Source organism: Microchirus variegatus, assembly GCF_963457635.1.
Source record: "Microchirus variegatus genome assembly, chromosome: 19".
NCBI classification, from domain to species: Eukaryota; Metazoa; Chordata; class Actinopteri; order Pleuronectiformes; family Soleidae; genus Microchirus; species Microchirus variegatus.
In genome coordinates this window covers 12,097,863-12,116,799 of record NC_139820.1, presented here as the reverse complement: position 1 = coordinate 12,116,799, position 18,937 = coordinate 12,097,863, and the positions used below count along the sequence as shown (strand labels likewise).

Here is an 18,937-nt window from a genome sequence, read left to right as displayed (position 1 = left end):
AGAGAGGAGCAGAGTCAGCAGGGCCGGTGCGGGGAACAAAAAGGCCCACACCAGATGAGGGGCACCCTCTAGAATAGCAATGCCTTGACTTTAGTTTTGTAAGTACACACAGTCCCAGTCATAAGAACAAAATTGGATTAAAATACAATGTTACAGAATTGGCCTAATAATTAATTTTGTTTTTTCATATTTTTCTCAACTTACTTCATGAGTCACCATAATGGTCTTTCAAAAAGACTCAGAATGCCCCATTTTGACCTAAATTTTTCAAAAGCTCCGCATGCCCCGCATTTTTTTTTTCAAAATATTTCTTTTTTGGAGGAGGGGGGGGCTGCGGCCCAGCCTCACCCAGACTTTAACTCATGCGGTCCCCAGGCAAATTGAGTTTGAGATCCCTGATTTTGACGATTTACATTCAACGACATTATCTTGATTTGATTAGTCATCATCATGTTTATCTATTCTTTGTAAGTATACTCCAATCAATTCTGAACAAAACAATCATGAACTGTCAATACAACAAGAACAAGTTTGTGACTTCAGAGAATGGGGTGAACTATGCCCAGAGTCCCCGTTGGTGGGTGAATGAGAAATCCTCATCTCTCAATAGGGCCCCTTCCTAGACTCAAAGAGTTCCTAGAACTCTATATGGTCTAGATGTGTCCAACTTCAGAAAAGAAAACTCCCAGTCGGATTTAATATTACACCTTTTTAACACCCACATATGACCTCCGTTTCTGGACGACGTCACCTGGACAATCGTAAATCAAAAAAGATTTGCTTGTTTTTGTCTCAAACTTAACTTGGTTTTCGTGCGAGACCGTGGTGTGCTCTCTGGATGTGAAGCTCTGTTCCTTCAGGTAGCTGGAGTTCTAGCTGGTGTTCTACATAGTTGCTAGTGGAGTTCCCCTCCGTCTCCTCCGTAACGCCGAAGTTCTGGATATTGTTTCTCTTTGATCCCCCTTCGAGGTCGGTTACCTTTTCTTGCACCTTGCGTGTCTGTTCCAGCATTTCCATCATCACTTCTACCGCATCTATTTTCCAACTCTGCTATGAGCTCCTGAGCCTCAGCCATAGTCGCCTTCTGTGTCTGTAGCTCATTTATATTATCTGCTAGCTTGCGCTCGATTTCTTGCTGAAGAGTGGTGATTTCTTGTTTTCATGCTAATTGTCCACATAGTCATTATTATAATTATTTTTATTATTATTTTAAACCTTCAGGGAAGGAGTTTGGCAACACATTGATAATCATGGAGAATGCCTCAGAAATTATTGAATTACTTTCAGTTGACTCTGAGCTATGTGGAAATGTCTGTATGCATCTACGTATGTATGTATCTTTCATTCCTAAGTGGATTCCACCAGGAAATATGAGAATGTTAGCAGAAAATTCACAAAAACAAATATGAGACACATAGTTTCTTATTTTCTTATTTTTATTGGGTGATTCACATACAGTGTCACTCACACAGAAGAATTTACTTCAAACTAATACAAGGTCACATACAGAAACTCACCAACAATTAGATTTGTGATTCAGTCTATTTGTTACCATGGTGATTCCATCTCCATTTGTATGTTGGAAGGAATACTTACTACATACTACAAGATAAAACTGTCTGTGGTTTTCAAAATAACTGAACTAGTTGATAAGAAAGAGAATAATATCACAGATTTAACATTTTCCATGGTGACTTCACATCCAGTGTGAGCTTCTCCGATCAAATGAGAATAATGCCCTTTAATGTCTGATAAATCACTGACTGTGAAAATGTGACTGCTCTGTTTCAGTTTGCAGCACTTTTCTTTTACAAAGTCAAAGCTGGGAACAAACTAGGTTTCTGTGTGTACATGTGATTCTAGAAAATGTCTGTCTTCTTTTTTTCCAAGAATCTCTTGAAAACCCAGCTCTTCCAAGAGCATCATCTGTCCTAGCACTTACCCTACCCCTCCTTCTCCTTCTGCACTTAGATCCACCTCAGCTCTCTTACCTTCAAGATGACTTATATGTAGCTTATTCCTCTCTTGTAAATCACTTTGGATAAAAGTGTCTGCTAAACGCTTAAATGTAAACAACAGGAGAAGCTCTGAATAATTTACAGTGCCTAATCCTGCCGAATACTTGCTCAAATGGGTCCGCCCCTTCCCTGGATGTTACAAAGATTCTCCAGCTGTTGTGAACGCACCTGACCCTGTTAATCTGCTGCATTCATCATGCAAAAACAAATTTTAATCACTTAACAAAAGACTACTAAAATCTACATCAGCTTGAGTTGCAGCTATATCTGACTGTGGGACATCCTTTTCCATGTTGATTCTCCTGCACCAAAATCCATAGAGAAAAAATCAGGGTTTTCTAAATGGACTTTGGTGCAGGGAATGAGGAGTTGCAATTTTGCAACACAATCTTCAGTTTGGATCTGGAAAAGGGCATCAAGCAGAGTCAACCACGACTAAAAAAAACCTGACCTGTCACTTTAGCGGCAATGTGCACCCCCAATTCTGAGAACATTTTTGTCTAAAAACTGCTAAAATCAGCTTTCTTTGGCATGGGAAGATATGATCTGACGTGGTCTCATCCTATGTGATGGCCCCACACATTGTACAGTGCACTGCTGTGCATTCACTGACAGATGCACACACCACCACCATAACTATCAAAGACGGCAGAAGGAAAAGATACAACATAATTTGGTCTTTATAAAAAAGTAGCTGTATATTGATTTAGATTTTTTTTTGGGGTGAAGCAAAGTAGTTTTAGAGGAAGAGAGGAAGGGACAGTGTCAAGGAGGGAGGAAGAACAGGGGTGTAGCTGTGGCGATGACTGGTTGATGAGGAGGCACCAGTGTTTGTATTTAAAGTATATATTTGCCACAATGATGTGGCAAAAAACCTACAAAACATTAAAACATGATGACCAGTTAAAGCTTGGGTCAATAGTTTGTTTCTGAGATATCGCCATGTCCTTGCAGTGTGTGACCAGATTTGGCACAACGCTTACTTGTGTTTTAAGGGCGGAGCTTTAACAAGAGAGCCAGGAAGGGAGTAGGGCGTATTTGTCACATTGTAGCCTGCTAGTGGTGGAAAAAAATGCAGCCTACTTTTGTTATTTTTGTGTGCTTTAAATGCAGTTTCACATCTGCACACAGTATTTTATTTAAAAAAAAGGGTAGAGGGGAGCTGGAATGAATTGTGTGACAGGATCACCATGGCAACAAGGGCCCTCGCTGTGTCAGGTATGAGAGGAATGTGGGAGGCAGATTGGTGCTGAAATGGTCATAAATGGAGCCGATCACTCTTCACTTTTTCCAGCTCTCTGAGATTGTCATTGTCAGTGGCCCAAGCACTCCCACATTCACACACTCACACATGCACCACATCACAATTCTATAACAAGACCATGCGGACACAGCGGTTATTGTGACAAGCTACCATCACAGTCTACAGCTTCACAAAACAGTAAAGAAATGTCAACAAAAACAGAGAAAGACAAACGCATTTCAGGATTGTACATTTCATACAGAAAATATCTACTGCTGACAGGTGACGTCATTGTTTCAATGGTCAGTCTCATCATTAACAGAAAGTGTTTCCTGATTGACTGAGTCATGAGATGAATTTGTATGAATTGTCATTTTATTCTGATAAATTAATCTGATAATAATAATCTGTTAAAATTGCACACACTGTACTCTATACTCCTCCAAGTCTGCAGAGAAGACTGAAGGAGGTCAGGAGGTTTTGCTGATGGGAGACACAAAGTGTTTTTTATTTTTTATGTTGAAATGAATTCAGCAAACCCAAGGGGTAGGAACGAAGGGAGGTGTCACGTCGCATTGTCCTGAAGAAGAATGAAAAATGAGTTACTATCAATGACATTTACCAGGAGGGTCAGAGAAACACTGTGGAAGCATTAACACGATATGGGCTTTGGGACTGATGCTGATATTACAAAGTTGAATGTGACAGATAAAGGCACATCCACTGAGGTGCAGGTTTTCTTTATAGTCTAAATTTGGTAATTTTGTACCTTGATCTGTTGCTGTGACTTGTTTATTCCCAGAAGTAGCGTAGATACCATATAGTCTCGTTCTTCAGCTGAGGGCCGAACAGAGGGTTGGCTTGGGCCAGAATAGCTACCAACCAACTAAAGAGTAAAGAGAAGCAGAGAGAGAGGAAAGAGTTACCAAGAGGGGGAATTCATGCGCAAAGACAAGTATCTGTGATGATGTTTAAAGGCTGTTGCATTGATAATAATCATATTTAATATATCTGTCAAATACACTAAATACTGTATGTGGCCAGCCATGGCAAAACCGGGCAAGTCTACCGAGGGACATTTTGAGTTATTTTACAGATATTTTACAGAAAGTGTGATTTATAAGCTTTCCAACAAAGTCCAACACATGTAAATCAGATAATATTTGAAGAAGATATGGCCATTTGAATGTAGGCTCTCCTCAAACTGTTTTAAGGAGAAATTCAGACACCGTCTGGAAGCCAAGAGACAGAATCATCACATTTACATAGCACAACCCCCTCCTGATCTAAGCTTTCAGTGAAACCACAAATACTATTGTTGTGAGCTACACTGCTACACAGAACAATACATTTACAATACATTCACAAACTGGACATATAGGAAGGGGGATGGCTTATTATGTGATTTCTTGTCCTCACACTCGTGTAGTCATATTTCCATCATCTGTTTTTGTTGTTTCATAAAAATGAAAAACAAAATATACTATAGATACATAAGAGAGAAAGATCAAAGATAGACACATATTTCTAATAGCAAATTGTATTTCCTTAGTGCCTGCCGCCGAAAGCTAGTTGCTAAATCATTGTGCCATTCACACATGATTCAAGCACATCAGCACATTTGCTAGAATAACAATGCATCCACATAACCTTCTGAAACACACAATGAATTAATAGAAGACAAAGCATGTTTTAATCCCTGTATGAGACTTGGAATGAACACTTACGTTACGTAGATTAACAACGTTAATGAAAACTCGCCCCATAAAAAGATATAAGATTAATAAGAGGTTCAGGGTGTTGGTGTCACGTCATCATTTCTCTTTCAGCCACTAAATAATCAATTTCTTTGTTGTTTTTGCGACGATGAAGTCTGCTAACGTTTATGCTAACACATTAGCATTAGAGTTATTAGTTATTAGAGGAAAGGAGGCGCTTGTGCTTAACGAAGCAACACCAGGATCTAGAGGCAAAAATCTGGACTTCCGAATTTGTTCGGCCCAGGTGAATAATAGCAGCGGCTCTTAACCCTTTTAGCACCACAATAATAGATTTTATATACTTTCAGGGGCAGTTTGAATTATTAAAATTGCACCAAGTAGTGAGGAGTTATGGTAATTGTCACCGGTGATCTCCGTGGTTGTAATATATAATGTAAAATATAATTCATATAGTGTACAGTGTATAGAAATATAGACTGTGCATATCAAACTGTAGGTCCTTGAAATGAAAAAAACTCTTGGCTAACGTTACTTGGGTATTCATGATATCATACAGTTAAGTTTAGGTTGAATTAAGACGTTATTGACGATATCAGGATACACAATAGATGGAAGACTCTCCTGGTCGTCATTGATCCAAGATGAGGGAGCCAACTCGTATGGATCTGCACCGCCAAGAATCCGTGACATTTCCAAATATCGTGCCATTTCTTGTTGACCAAGTCCTTCCCTGTATGCCTTTGCACCTATAATTGCACCTATAGTTGTGAGGAGCTTTCTGTGGTTTCTGACATTTTCCATCAGTTTTTAGCTCAATGTACCTTCAATATTGCCGCGCATCCGGGTTACTGCCCCGAACGTGACGTAGGTGAAAACCCTCTACATGAATCAATGTGCGCCCACACCTCCACATGCTCCTCAAGCTCGATCCTGTGCATTCACTGCTTCTTCTTTTAATTTTACAGCGGTTGGCATCCATCTGCAGCTTATTACCACCCCCTTCTGCTCTGGAGTGTGGACCCGCGACAGGCCACCCTCACACCATACACTTGCGCACACATACTCTCACCCTATATAATTCCCCAATTTTATCCTATTTTATACCCTACTATTCTGACTTCTTTTTACTATTTCTTCCTCATTTCCATTACCCCGTTTAAGTTCCATTCTTGATCCCCTAATTTCCTTCGATTATTTTTCATCACCTCTCTATGTGCCTCATATGCCCTACACCTCAAAAGTATGTGCTCCGCTGATTCTTCCTCTTCCTGACACCTCTCACACAGTCCTGTCTGATGATTCCCTACTAATTTAAGTGATTTATTCAGTGCACAGTGCCCTAGCCTTAACCTCATTATCACTACCTCATCTCTCCTGTGTCTCATACCTGCCCTGTTTACCCTGACGCTGTTTTGTATTTGATACAAATGCCTCCCTATACCCTCTCTATCCCACCTCTCTTGCCACATTTCATTGATTTCCCCCCAGATGACACTCTTTACCTTGGCCTTACTGACACTCACTTCCATCTCTACTCTTCCTTTCCTTAATGCCCTCTTTGCCAATTCATATGCCCTCTCATCCCCCTTACCCGTACATGCGCTGGTACCCACATAAATCTAACTTGACCTCCTCTCTTCATTATTCTATTCATAGACTGCAAAACTTCATACAATACGTCCTGTCGGCTATTAGAATGAAATTAATTCATGCTCAACAGAACTGATGATGAATCAGCAAATCAGAACCTTGTTATGCTTAGCCTCTTCCACCCATCTTAGTGCTACCAGCACTGCCAGCATATCCACCGAGTGAACCCCAAACATATCTGATGTTCTCCTACTTAGTCCATTAGCTCCATCCATATATTAGTATAGATTCACTATACTTTCCCATTACATGAAATTTAAATGCACTTACCAAATATATTTGACCATTTCCTTTTCTTTTTAAGCTCTAGATAATGGCAATCTATTTCTGGGCCCTCAAGCATCAATAATGGCGTCACTAGATAAACTATTGTTTGGCTTATTCTCATTTCTAAGACTTCGTTTTCGTTCGTTTGCGAATAGATTTCCCACTCTCCCAAAATGTTCCCTCTGACTCTTCCCATTTTCCCAGAACTCCAGCAGTACCTCTCTCGTTGGGTAAAAATCACTGTGTCCCTTCAAATTCACCCAGTACTTTACCATCATCTGCTTCCTTCTCAGCTCCAGAGCCATCTATCCCATCTCTACCTGTAACGCAGGTACTGGCGTTGTCTTAACAGCCCCACTGCAGACTCTCAGTGCCTGTGCCTGAATCACATCCAGCTTCTCAAACCTTGACCTAGCAGCTGATCCATATGCAATACTGCCATAATCGAACACGGATCTAATTAAGACCATATACACTTCTTGTTATCGCTCCCCAGTCCCTGTGGAGTTAAATTTGTTCCACTGATATTTGTAAATGTGCAAATTGTGATCCACACATATTTCTTGATTTGTATGCGTGTTTTGAGATCCACAAATAAAAAAAAAAACAATTTGTAACTTGCGCCAGAACACGCATTTCTCGCTTTTGTGAATTGTGATTTCACATTTGTGGATCGCCAGAACACACGTTCCTTGCTTTCCACAGTTAACAAGCAGTTTGAGGAGTGCCTACATTCAAATGGCCACATCTTCTTAAAAAAATATCAGATTTACATGTGTTTGACATTGTTGGAAAGCTTAGAAGTCACACTTTCAGAATCTGTAAATAACTCCAAATGTCCCAAAGTAGACTTGTGAACGCTTTTGCCATGGCTGGTCACATATGCCACATTCCTTCCTCTTTTCACATGCCTACCTTTCGGCATAAATTACGATAACAATACATTTTTGATATATTGCCCAGCCCTAGTTGCTGGGCAACTAGACGGTAACAAAGTTTTTGTTACCGTCACCAAGCTGGCAGACCCCGAAGACTGCTGGCTCCTTTAGCTTAGCTCGTACAGCAACCACACATTTAATTACAGGACTCCGTCTGCGTTGAAGAATGGCACTTTTATTTACAGCACTGCAGGGTGATGCACAGCCTCTCTTGTTATGATGCTACTCTCTCACAACAACTAACTGAAACACATGACAGATATTCGCTGCGGCTCGCCAAATGTGTCCAGCCATGGCAAAACTGGTCACAAGTCGACCGAGGGACATTTTGAGTTATTTACAGATTCTGAAAGTGTGATTTCTAGAATTATTTAAACAAAATTAGGCATGCGCATAAGTTTAGGCACCACTAAAGAAAACATCTGTGCATCCTTCTTTTGCAGAAATAACAGCCTCTAAATGCTTCCTATAGCTTCTAATTAGAGTCTGGAATCTGGCGAAAGGTATTTTGGACCATTCTTCTTTACAAAACATCTCCAGTTCAGTTTGATGGTTTTCCCTGGCACAACTTCAACTTTGTCACTGATTCCTGGACAATGATCTCCAGGAATCTCTGTAAATCATATAAACTTTATTTTACTTTAACGTTATATCACTGTGTTTGTCTCCTTATGATATATTTAACTGAAATGTCTTATCCAAAAAACCAATGATTTATAAAGGAAAATCATAAAAATGTACAGGGGTGCCCAAAATTGTGCATACCACTGTACGACTACACGAGTGTAAGGACAAGAAATGATAACAGAATAAGTCTCCCCCCCCCCCTTCCTATATTTTTTAAGTTATTTCATATTATGTCCAGTTTTTTTTATGTATTGTATATGTAGCAGTGTAGCTCACAGCAATAGTATCTGTGCTCATACAGAGAGGTGTGGTTTCACTGACAGCTTAGACCAGGAGGGGGTTGTTCTATGTACATGTGATGATTCTGTCTCTTGGCTCCAAGAAGGTGTAAATCCTTGAGGCTAAAATTCTCCCTAAAGCAGTTTGAAGAGTGCCAGATTGACATGTGTTGGACATTGTTGGAAAGCTTAGAAATCACCCTTTCAGAATGTAAATAACTCAAAATGTCCCTCGGTAGACTTGTGACCGGTTTTGCCATGGCTGGACACATTTTATGAATCAAGTGATTCCTCAAGAAAATAATCGTCACATGAATCATTACTTGTAATATACTGAGGGACAGGTTACTTACTTACCTGCAAACAACTCATCAGAGATATACATTGATATTACAGAGCACATGCATGTGTTTTAATGTTTGTTCTCTGCTCTTCATGAAGTAAAGACTGTGTTTAAATATTTTTTAATATAACTATTTTATCACTATTTATCTTATGTCACACTATGCTTTGCAATATCACGCAAGTTTTCTAAGCTTTCCATAATGCCTCAGTAGATGATATTTCATTTAGAAGCTGCAACACTTAATCACAGAATAATAAAACAAGTTATCATTAAATCATACACAATTTTAACAGAGTAATAGAGTCATATGAAGATGTAAGGTTTTAAAAAGCTTGGAGGAGGAATTTGTACTTACAACAGGTAGCAGCAGACAGCTGTGAGGATTAGACTGGTTACAATCACGCTGTCAAAGAGAACAAAGTGGTCACTTTGATTACAGTGTATATTTAGGGTCCACAAACACAGGCTTAGACAATAAAATCAATACTCATGCTTCTCCCAAGAGGTTAAAAAAAAACTGGTAACGCTTTCTTTTACAGTCCCCTAATTACCTGGTATTTAGCTGGTAAATTCATGGTAACACTAAAGTGTTGCTAGGTAATTACCAAGGGTAATAAGATAAGTAAATACAGTGAAACAGTTGCCAAAATACTGGGTAATGCACGGTAATGTACTCGGTAAGTAAAGTAAAACTGTACTGTAAAAGAAAGCCAAGCTTGTTTCCATGTAATTACACACATTTTTAGGGTTAGGTTTGTTAGATTACCCCTTGGGTAAATAGCTAGTAATTAGGTACCTGCTTATTACCAGTTTATAACCCAATAATACACTTACATTTACCATAGTTTTGCCATAGTTTAGCTGTACATACCTTCTTATTAACAGCAGTAATAACACGCTATAATTAACTATATAGTTACCAGGTAAATGCCCAGTATTTTGGCAACAGTTTCACTGTATTTACTTTCTTATTACCATTGGTAATTACCTAGTAACACTTTGGTGTTACCATGAATTTACCAGGTAAATACCTGGTAATTAGGGGACTGTAAAAGAAAGCGTTACCAAAAAACTTAATGCATTTTCTTTATAAGCGACTTTCCAATACTCAAGGACACTTTATAAAGACAAACAATTATATAAAAAAAAAACAGACAACAGGACAACACAGTGAACAGATAATGGAGTGAAATTACAGAGAGTAAGCTATTTAGAATAAGTGGGTTTTGAATCTTGATTTGAAGAGGGGAAGAGATTTGCAGATGTCAAATGGTAGTCAATTCCAGAGATGAGGAGCAGAGTGGCTGGAAGCTCTGTTCCTCATAGTGCTGAGAAGGGCAGAGGGCACAGTGAGACAGATGGAGGAGGAGGATCTGAGGTCGAAGAGATATGGAGGGGCGAGTTTCTGGATGGCCTTGAAAGCATACAGGAGGATTTTGAATTGAATTAGGCCTGGGTGATAATACAATAACGATATGTATCGCTATAGCCATTTCTGCGATATCAATAGAAAAATGTTCAATAGGACATTTGATGAAGTCACTTTAACTTCGTTAGAAAAAAAAAGCTTGAAAAATAGATTGGTTGCATGAGCAAACTACCTTGTAACCAAGTTGCTACAATGCTTGCAACCTGTAGCGTGGTCAGAGGCTTTGGAGTGGCAGTCAAACAGCCAATCACTGAACAGTCAAGTTTGGTTGTGCCATCATGTTCCCTGTGTCTCACTCACAACAACAGCAGCATGTGAACAATGTCAGAAATTCAACTTGTACCCAATTTAAAAATGTGACAATAGCCAATAAAATAAAATCTGTGGAATATTAGCTTGATTGAATAGTATCTACTGGGTCCACCGAGCCTCTGAAGATAAGTACCCGCGGCGGCCTTAAATCTGGGCTGAAAAATCTGTTTTTCTTCAATAACATAAAAAATAATGAATTGAATGTATATTATCAATTAAAGTTGAATATAAACATATACCTTATGCGTCATTTAGTACCAGTTCTATGTACCAGTAAGTGTAATTTCTTTGGGACCTCAAGGACTGAATTGAATAAGAAATTGGTCCTAAATTGTAACTCACAATATTAGGTATTGTTGTATCCACCTAAAACTTGATATGTGAGACCACAGACCTGCCCTGAACATGTCTGCAAAATGTGACCTCCCAATAGGAAGTGGACCACACTAAACAGGTCATGTAAAAAATTACTCTGGCTCCACAGCCCGTCAGGCGCAGGGACAGCGCCGGTAATAAATAGTAAGGAGGACAAATTCAATGCACACGTGTCGACATGGGCGCACAACGACTTGCACGATTCAAGCTTGAACCTGTTAAAGCGCCCATAGACCAGATGTTCCAAATCACACCGTTGTAGTGTGTGTATCTTGTTTGTCTAACGCTGGGTTTTATTGTATTCTTGGGCTCTGCATGTGCTCTGAAAAAGCCTGGAATCGTGATGTAAGGATCACTTCTCCTAAACAGCGGATCCTCCTGCTCCGGGCACTAGTCCGGGCACATCCGGTTGCATACATTGAACCACAGAAGAAGAAGAACATCAGTTGTGGAGGTGTTTCACTTGCAACAGAGTCTTCTGACTCGAGGTCCAACTGCGGCAGGGAGTCGTGACGAAGCCATTTTTAAACATTGTTAAAACAACGTTTTGATAATGAGTAGCAGTGCATCCACCATTCCAGAGGGGGAGCTGCACTTCCAGGTACCTGGCCAATCACAAGACAGTTGAGAAAGCTCTCCTTGGCTGGCCAATCACAACACAGTTCTGTCTTCATGGGGTGAGATTTCAGTCTGAAACAGCGCGGCTGTCGAGAGCTTCAGTGAGGAGAGATTTCCATCGGCTCATTTGCAGCAACTAGGAGCTTTTTGACCATAAAAACAAGTAAATGTTTGTAAGTAACTCACATATATGTGCCATAGGACCGAGTGGTTGGAGCTTTAATACCACTTGCGGTACTAGTTATTATCGGTGCATGTCGGGCTGTGAAGGCAGAGTAGGGACAGGTCTGTTCAGGGCAGGTCTGTAGTCTCACATCAAGTTTTAGGTGGATATAACAATACCTGATATTGTGAGTTACAATTCAGGACCAATTTCTTATTCAAGGTCCTTGAGGTCCCAAAGAAATGACACTTTTGCCATATCTCAGAAAATAATAATGATACATGAGACATAAAACTGGTACTAAATGATGCGTAATGTCCATGTTTATATTCAACTTCGATTTATAATATAAGAATAATATTATTTCATTATTTTTTATGTTATTGAAGAAAAACTGATTTTTCAGCCCAGATTTAAGGCCGCCGCAGGCACTTAACTTCAGATGCTCGGTGGACCCAGTAGATACTAGTCAATTAAGCTAATATTCCACAGATTTTCTTTTATTTGCTATTGTCACATTTAAAAATTGGGTACAAGTTTAATTTCTGACATTGGGGCAAATGATGCACCCTAAACCTCAGTGACCCTTGACTTCCATACACAGGTGAATCCAATCATGAGAACTAAGGGTATTTAAGGAGGCCAATTGCAAGTGTTTCTCATTTTCTGCATCTTCTCTGAAGAGTGGCAACATGGGTGCCTCAAAACAACTCTCAAATGAAAACAATGATTGTTCAACATCATAGTTCAGGGGAAGGACGCAGAAAGCTATCTCAGAAATTTAAGCTCTCAGTTTCAACTGTGAGGAACATTGTGAGGAATTGGAAGACCACAGGTACAGTTCTAGTTAAGGCCCAAAGTGGCAGACCAAGAAAAATCTCAGATAAGCAGAGGCGAAGGTTGGTGAGAAGTCACAGTCAACCCACAGACCAGCTCCAAATACCTACAACATCATCTTGCTGCAGATGGTGTCACTGTGCATCATTTAACTATTCAGCACACTTTACCCAAGGAGATGCTGTATGGAAGAGTAAGGCAGAAGAAGCCTTTTCTCTGCATCCGCCACAAACAAAGTTGCTTGAGGTATGCTAAAGCACATTTGGACAAACCAGCTTCATTTTGGAATAAAGTGCTGTGGACTGATGAAAGTAAAATAGAGTTATTTGGGTAAAACAAGGGCCATTATGCATGTATTGAAAATAACAGCATTCCAAGAAAAACACTTGCTACCTACAGTAAAATTTGGTGGCGGCCTTAAATGCTGCCACCAAATGCGGCAGGCATTTAAGGCCTGCTGCAGCAGGCCTTAAATGCCATGCTGTGGCCCCACAGCATGGCATCATGCATGGCATCATGCTGTGGGGCTGTGTGGCCAGTGTAGGGACTGGGAATCTTGTTAAAGTTGCGGTCGCATGGATTTCACTCAATATCAGCAGACTGTGGATGAACAATGTCCAGGAATCAGTGACAAAGTTGAAGTTGTGCCAGGGCTGGATCTTTCAACAAGACGACCATAAACACTGCTCAAATTCTACTAAGGCATTCATGCAGAGAAACGAATACGTTTCTGGAATGGCCATCTCAGTCCCCAGACCTGAATATTATTGAAAATTTGTGGTGTGATTTAAAGCAGACTGTCTATGCTCGGCAATCAGGAGGCTTCTTAAGCCTTTGCTGCCCCAGTCACCAGCGTCAGATTGCTTTTGCCCTACAAGTGGTAATGTCAATGAGTTTATTTTGTGACATTTCCAACTCTGACTTCTGGACTACTCACTCGTGCTGTTCTGCCTCAGGTCGCTACGTCTCCTGCTTCCCAGAGAGCTGCGGATTTACCACCACTCATCTCAGCCATTGGACTCTCTCCTGTCTCCATTCATCATTGTGAGTCTGTTCCATTCTAGACATTCCTTGCTCACTGATTCTCGCCCTGGGCTCTCGCCATATTCCCAGTTCAGCTGCATCGTCTCTCCAAGCCGCCCCCCTTTCATGTTCCCGTTGCATTCGCTAGTAACTATATTTGCAATAAACCTTGTTAATTCCTGATCTGTCTCCTCTGCATTTTCTGGTCCAACCAGTCTCTCTACTAAAGAGTGTGACATAACAATCTGACCACCAATGGACCTGGCAGACGGGCATAGCTGGCAACTCGTGATGACTCTCTAAATTTAGATTCCCTTATTGACCTAGCGATTGGTCGAGACAATCGGCTCCGAGAGAGACGCCACGAAAGAGCCAAGGCTCAATGCTTTTTTGAGGGGTTACATCCTCTCTCGTTCACTTCTCACCCCGCATCCGTTAGCCATCAACCCGCGTCCTCACCTCCTGTTACTGCCGGTAATGATACTGAACCCGTGCAGCTGGGTCAGACTCGCTTGACACCCCAAGAGAGACGTATGTTTACCTTATTTTAAAATAAATAAATAATATTAGGTGTTTGGTACGGAAGCGTATTGCCCCCAGACATGTACCAAAAAAAGTGCGGTGCTCAGTATTACGTTATTATGGGAAACTATTAAGTTTCAACAAGAAACTATCGTATTATTTCGAGATAAGATATTTTCTCGTTATAAAGAGAAACTGTCACATTATTTTGAGATTTAAGATGTTTTGACGTTATAACAAGAAAACGTCTTATCTCAAAATAAAGTGATAGTTTATCGTTATAATGAGAAAACAATCTTATCTTGAAATAATGTGATAGTTCATCGTTATAAAGTAATACTGAGCACCCCACTTTTTTGTGTGTGTGGCAGCAATACGCTTCCGTAGTTTGGTCTATAACAGCAGTGTGTAAAATTTATGAAACTTTGTGAAATGGCAGGATGTCAGAAATGTTATGTACAAATTGGTATATTTTAATTGAGTCAGATTTTTCAGAATCTGTCGTGTTTAAACAATAGGTCCAAATATAAAGTTCCCACACCTTGTTAAGGTTCCTACACCTTGTTTGACATCAAATTCAAGGACTGAATGTGCTGACACAGCTTAACTTGGGAGGACTATTTGTAAGAGCTGCTTCACCCACATCCACTTTTATTGACTTTCAGCACGCAAGTGAATGTGATTGTCCTTGGGATCCTGGTCAAAGTCAGTCTTTGTAATTTTCTTTGGTAAATACACAAATCTTGGAAATGTAAATTCTCATGCATTCATTTGCTTTCACTTGCTTAACGTTATTCGCTCATTGTTCTGCATGGAATCTCATGTCAACGGTGGAGAGAGACTGTGGACAGTGTCCACAACACCGCTAGTAGTTATGATTCGACATTTATTTAATTTTTCAGCATAAATTCAGCAGAATTCAGCATGAGCGGAAAAGGAAGTAGGAAAATAAAACATCAGGTTTACTTTTTAAACATTAAACATCCCGTGTTGACACAAAAGCAAGCCTAGTTGCACACTCAACAACACTAGTGAGTAAACAATCAACAACAGGAATGGCAAGCCGGATAATCCTTAAGCAGTCGTCTTGAACTGGAAGTATAGCCATTACTCTTTTCGTAAATCAAATTAAAGGAAATACTTTATGTTAAATGCACATTATGCCCTGGACTAAAGTGCTCCTCCATGTGGGTGTCAAGCAATTCTGACCTAATGAAATGACTTTCAGTGTCACACGCTTCCATGAAGACAGTGCTACGCAATCAAAACAACTGAAGCTTGATATCTTTTTGTCCCAGACCGAGCTTAACAAACTCGTAGCCAGGTATTGGTTAGACTCCCTTTGTCCCACAGCAACATTAAAAAAGTTTAGATTTCTGTACACTGTACATTTCTGTAATTTATTTATGTGTCCATTTCATTATAACATTCAGATTTATCATAAATAATTGAATATGCCCATACATTTTAATTTCTGTTAAATAGGGGGTGAAGGTGAGGTCCAAAATCTTTGAGCATTTAAAATGTACTTGAAAGTAATGCAATAGTTACTTTACTAACTAATTCAGTTACTTTTCGGGAGAGGTAACCAGTAACTGTAACTAATTACTTTTTTAAAGTAATATTTCCATTATTGTACATGACTGTAAATATGTAGGTTTCAAACTGATGGTTTGACAAAGTGTACTTCAACAGATTCAAGTATTGAATATGTTTTAAAGGTACAGTGTGTAAAATGTATCAGCATCTAATGACCCTGCTCCTGATGTAAATATAAAAGGCTCATTCTGGAATAATGAAACAACAGCAATTCATACAACCAGCTGATTGTGCTATTGTATAACACTACATACAATTATTTTCTCTTAAATTTCTGGCAAATAAAAATAATTTAATCTCGGGCTGCAACAATCTTATTGTTTGTCTGCTCCATATAACAAAGCAATCATTCAAATTGAATCATTTTTGGTTTGTGGATATTTGAGAACATAATAGTTTCAAGCTTTGACAAACATTGATCAACATTTTATGGACCAAATGATTACTCATTTAATCAAGAATGAATCAACAGAGGAATCGATGATGAAAATAATCGTGCAGCGTTTATTTCATCACAGCTGTGCTCTGGCGCGACCTAATGGCGATACGAGGTTACATCACATGTGAAAGGACTGACTCGCTGAATGGATGGATGGAGGGATGGATGATAGATGGATGACGCGCACGGCCTCCATCACAAGCTCATGTTATAATAACAATGCTATACGTCTGAATGTGTAACAAACACTGAAAATATGAAGGAAAGAAACTAATGAGTGAATGCGGATAAAATATGAGGGAAAACATAATCGACGGAAACGGCAGCCAATTAACGCCAGTAAAGACCACCTACCCTCGGTTGGGTCCTTTAGGCACCAAAAACGGGGCTACGACCCCCACCAGCGCCCAAAGCGTGGTGAAGCAGATCATGGGCAGAGCGAGAGAGTGGTACACCATGGCTGAGTACTCCAGAAAAGCGACGCTCTCGGGAAAATTCTCGGAAAAATCGCTCTGTCCTCCTCCTAAGTCCTGACACAGAGCATCAATGGCTGCTGAACCAGACTGTCGCTTCCACTGTGTCCCCGCCCACTTAAGCCGATGCAGTATGTGATTGGTCCATGCCGGGAAAGTAACGGGCTCTGATTGGTGGATGAGGCTGTCCGTCAGTATTACAGCGGTATAACAGAACAACTCCAGCAGACTGCAGGCAAGTGCATCTGCATAATATGCATCTCTTTATTCAGGATCATCACAGAGGAAAACACCCAAGTAAACCAAAAGAAACACAACAAATTAGAGGAGGCTATTATTTTTAATTGAACAAATTGAAGAAATAATTTCACATACAGTATATCAATATCACAAAATGTATTATGCATCATATATTACAGTAATTTTGTGTTTAATTTAAAAATGTAGTATCTTCTCTTTGTCAATCGAAACAAAAAGGAAACAAAATACTGGAAGTTCTAATGTGAAGATATTTATGTTATGAGCTCATGTGATGCTATTTTATATAGCACCTTTTCATAAACAGCAATGCAACTTGTTTCACAGTATATTAAAAAAAAAAACAACATGGAATTAATGTTTGTTCGTCTCCATTGACCTGTGATGGACTGATGACCTGTCGAGGATGTGACCAAGCCTTTTCTCTTTATGACAGCTAAAATAGTCTCCAGCTCCCTGTGACCTTCATGTGCGGGATAACGCAGTAGACCATTAGTGAATGAATGAATTAATTAATGAATGAATTAATTAATTAATAGACAAGTAATAATTATCCTGTAAACATTAAACAGTAAAAAAAAAAAAAGGTATGCTGATAAGCTAAATTGGATGAAAATAAAAAGTATTTTTACTTTTTACTATTTTTGTGAACTGACCACATTTCAATGCCCTCAAATGAACCTATAGCACTATAAAATAAAGGAATGTCAGTTTCTGCAAATATAGTGGGTCTGAAATAGCCACATATAGTTTATTATGTTAACAGACACCCCCCTCTTTTTCATTGTAATATTTGAACCTTTATTTGAACCTTTATAAAAAACAGTTTTGGAGAAAGCACTACTACTTTGCACCAGTAGAGGGTGCTATAACACCAGTGGGATCTTACAAATTACAATACAATAAAAACACCACAATAGGTATATGGAATGTTTTGAGTAGTATAATTAAAAATGTAAAAGAAACAATAACTATCCTCAGTATTTTCTAGTACTGTAATGAAAACAGTATTAAAAACATGAATGAAGTAGTTAGGGGTGTAACGGTATGAAAAAAAAAAATTGAACCTCACGGTTATTGTGACCAAAATTAGATCTTTATGCTAACGTGTTAGCAGACTTCATCGTCACAAAAACAACAATGGATTATTCAGCGGCTGAAAGAGAGCAGGACAGACACGGTAGTTGTCTGAGATGATGACGTGACGCCTGCACGCCTGTATACTGTTATGGGTGAGTTTTCATATACGTATACGTCCTGAGGGCTGTCGTCTCCTCCTTCAGCGATGATTCCAGCTTCGATAAAGTTTGAACATCAGGTTGTAGGCTACAGAGTGCGCCTGCGTGGCAACTTCAGCAGACGGAGACGCTGGAAAGGCTCACGGTGCCTACATTATAAGAATTTTTTTTATTATCGTCAAAAATGTTATCGCGGTTTACCGTTACACCATATTGGTTTTGCTTAATACTCTCTCACAGTGTAGTCATGTATTCTAGCACTACTCACTCTGGAAGAACTTCTTCCTCAAACTCCTACACACTTTCTATGTCTTTCTTCAGCCCTTCTCTGAAGACGTGTAGCCTTTGTGCATTTTTCAGATTAGCTTTTATTTCATCCATGGTAACTTCTACTGGTATTCCCCACATCACTTTCTTCCACCTATGTCCCCATATATATTGGGACATGGACACAATTCTCCTCTTTTTGGCTCTATACACCACTACAATTTTTTGAATCTAACAAGATGTGCTTTATCTACACACTTTCAGCTTCAATGTGAGGGTATTTACATCCGAATCAG

General features: G+C 39.5%; 1 protein-coding gene across 1 annotated transcript; it reads right to left on the bottom strand.

The window, feature by feature from the left end:
• Positions 1 to 4,053: 4,053 nt before the first annotated feature.
• atpv0e2 (ATPase H+ transporting V0 subunit e2) lies at positions 4,054 to 16,863 on the bottom strand (the record flags this gene model as incomplete). Its single annotated transcript, XM_083905857.1, has 3 exons — positions 4,054 to 4,147; positions 9,444 to 9,491; positions 16,760 to 16,863. The coding sequence occupies 3 exons, from the start codon at positions 16,861 to 16,863 to the stop codon at positions 4,054 to 4,056; spliced, it is 246 nt and encodes an 81-aa protein (XP_083761983.1).
• Positions 16,864 to 18,937: the final 2,074 nt, after the last annotated feature.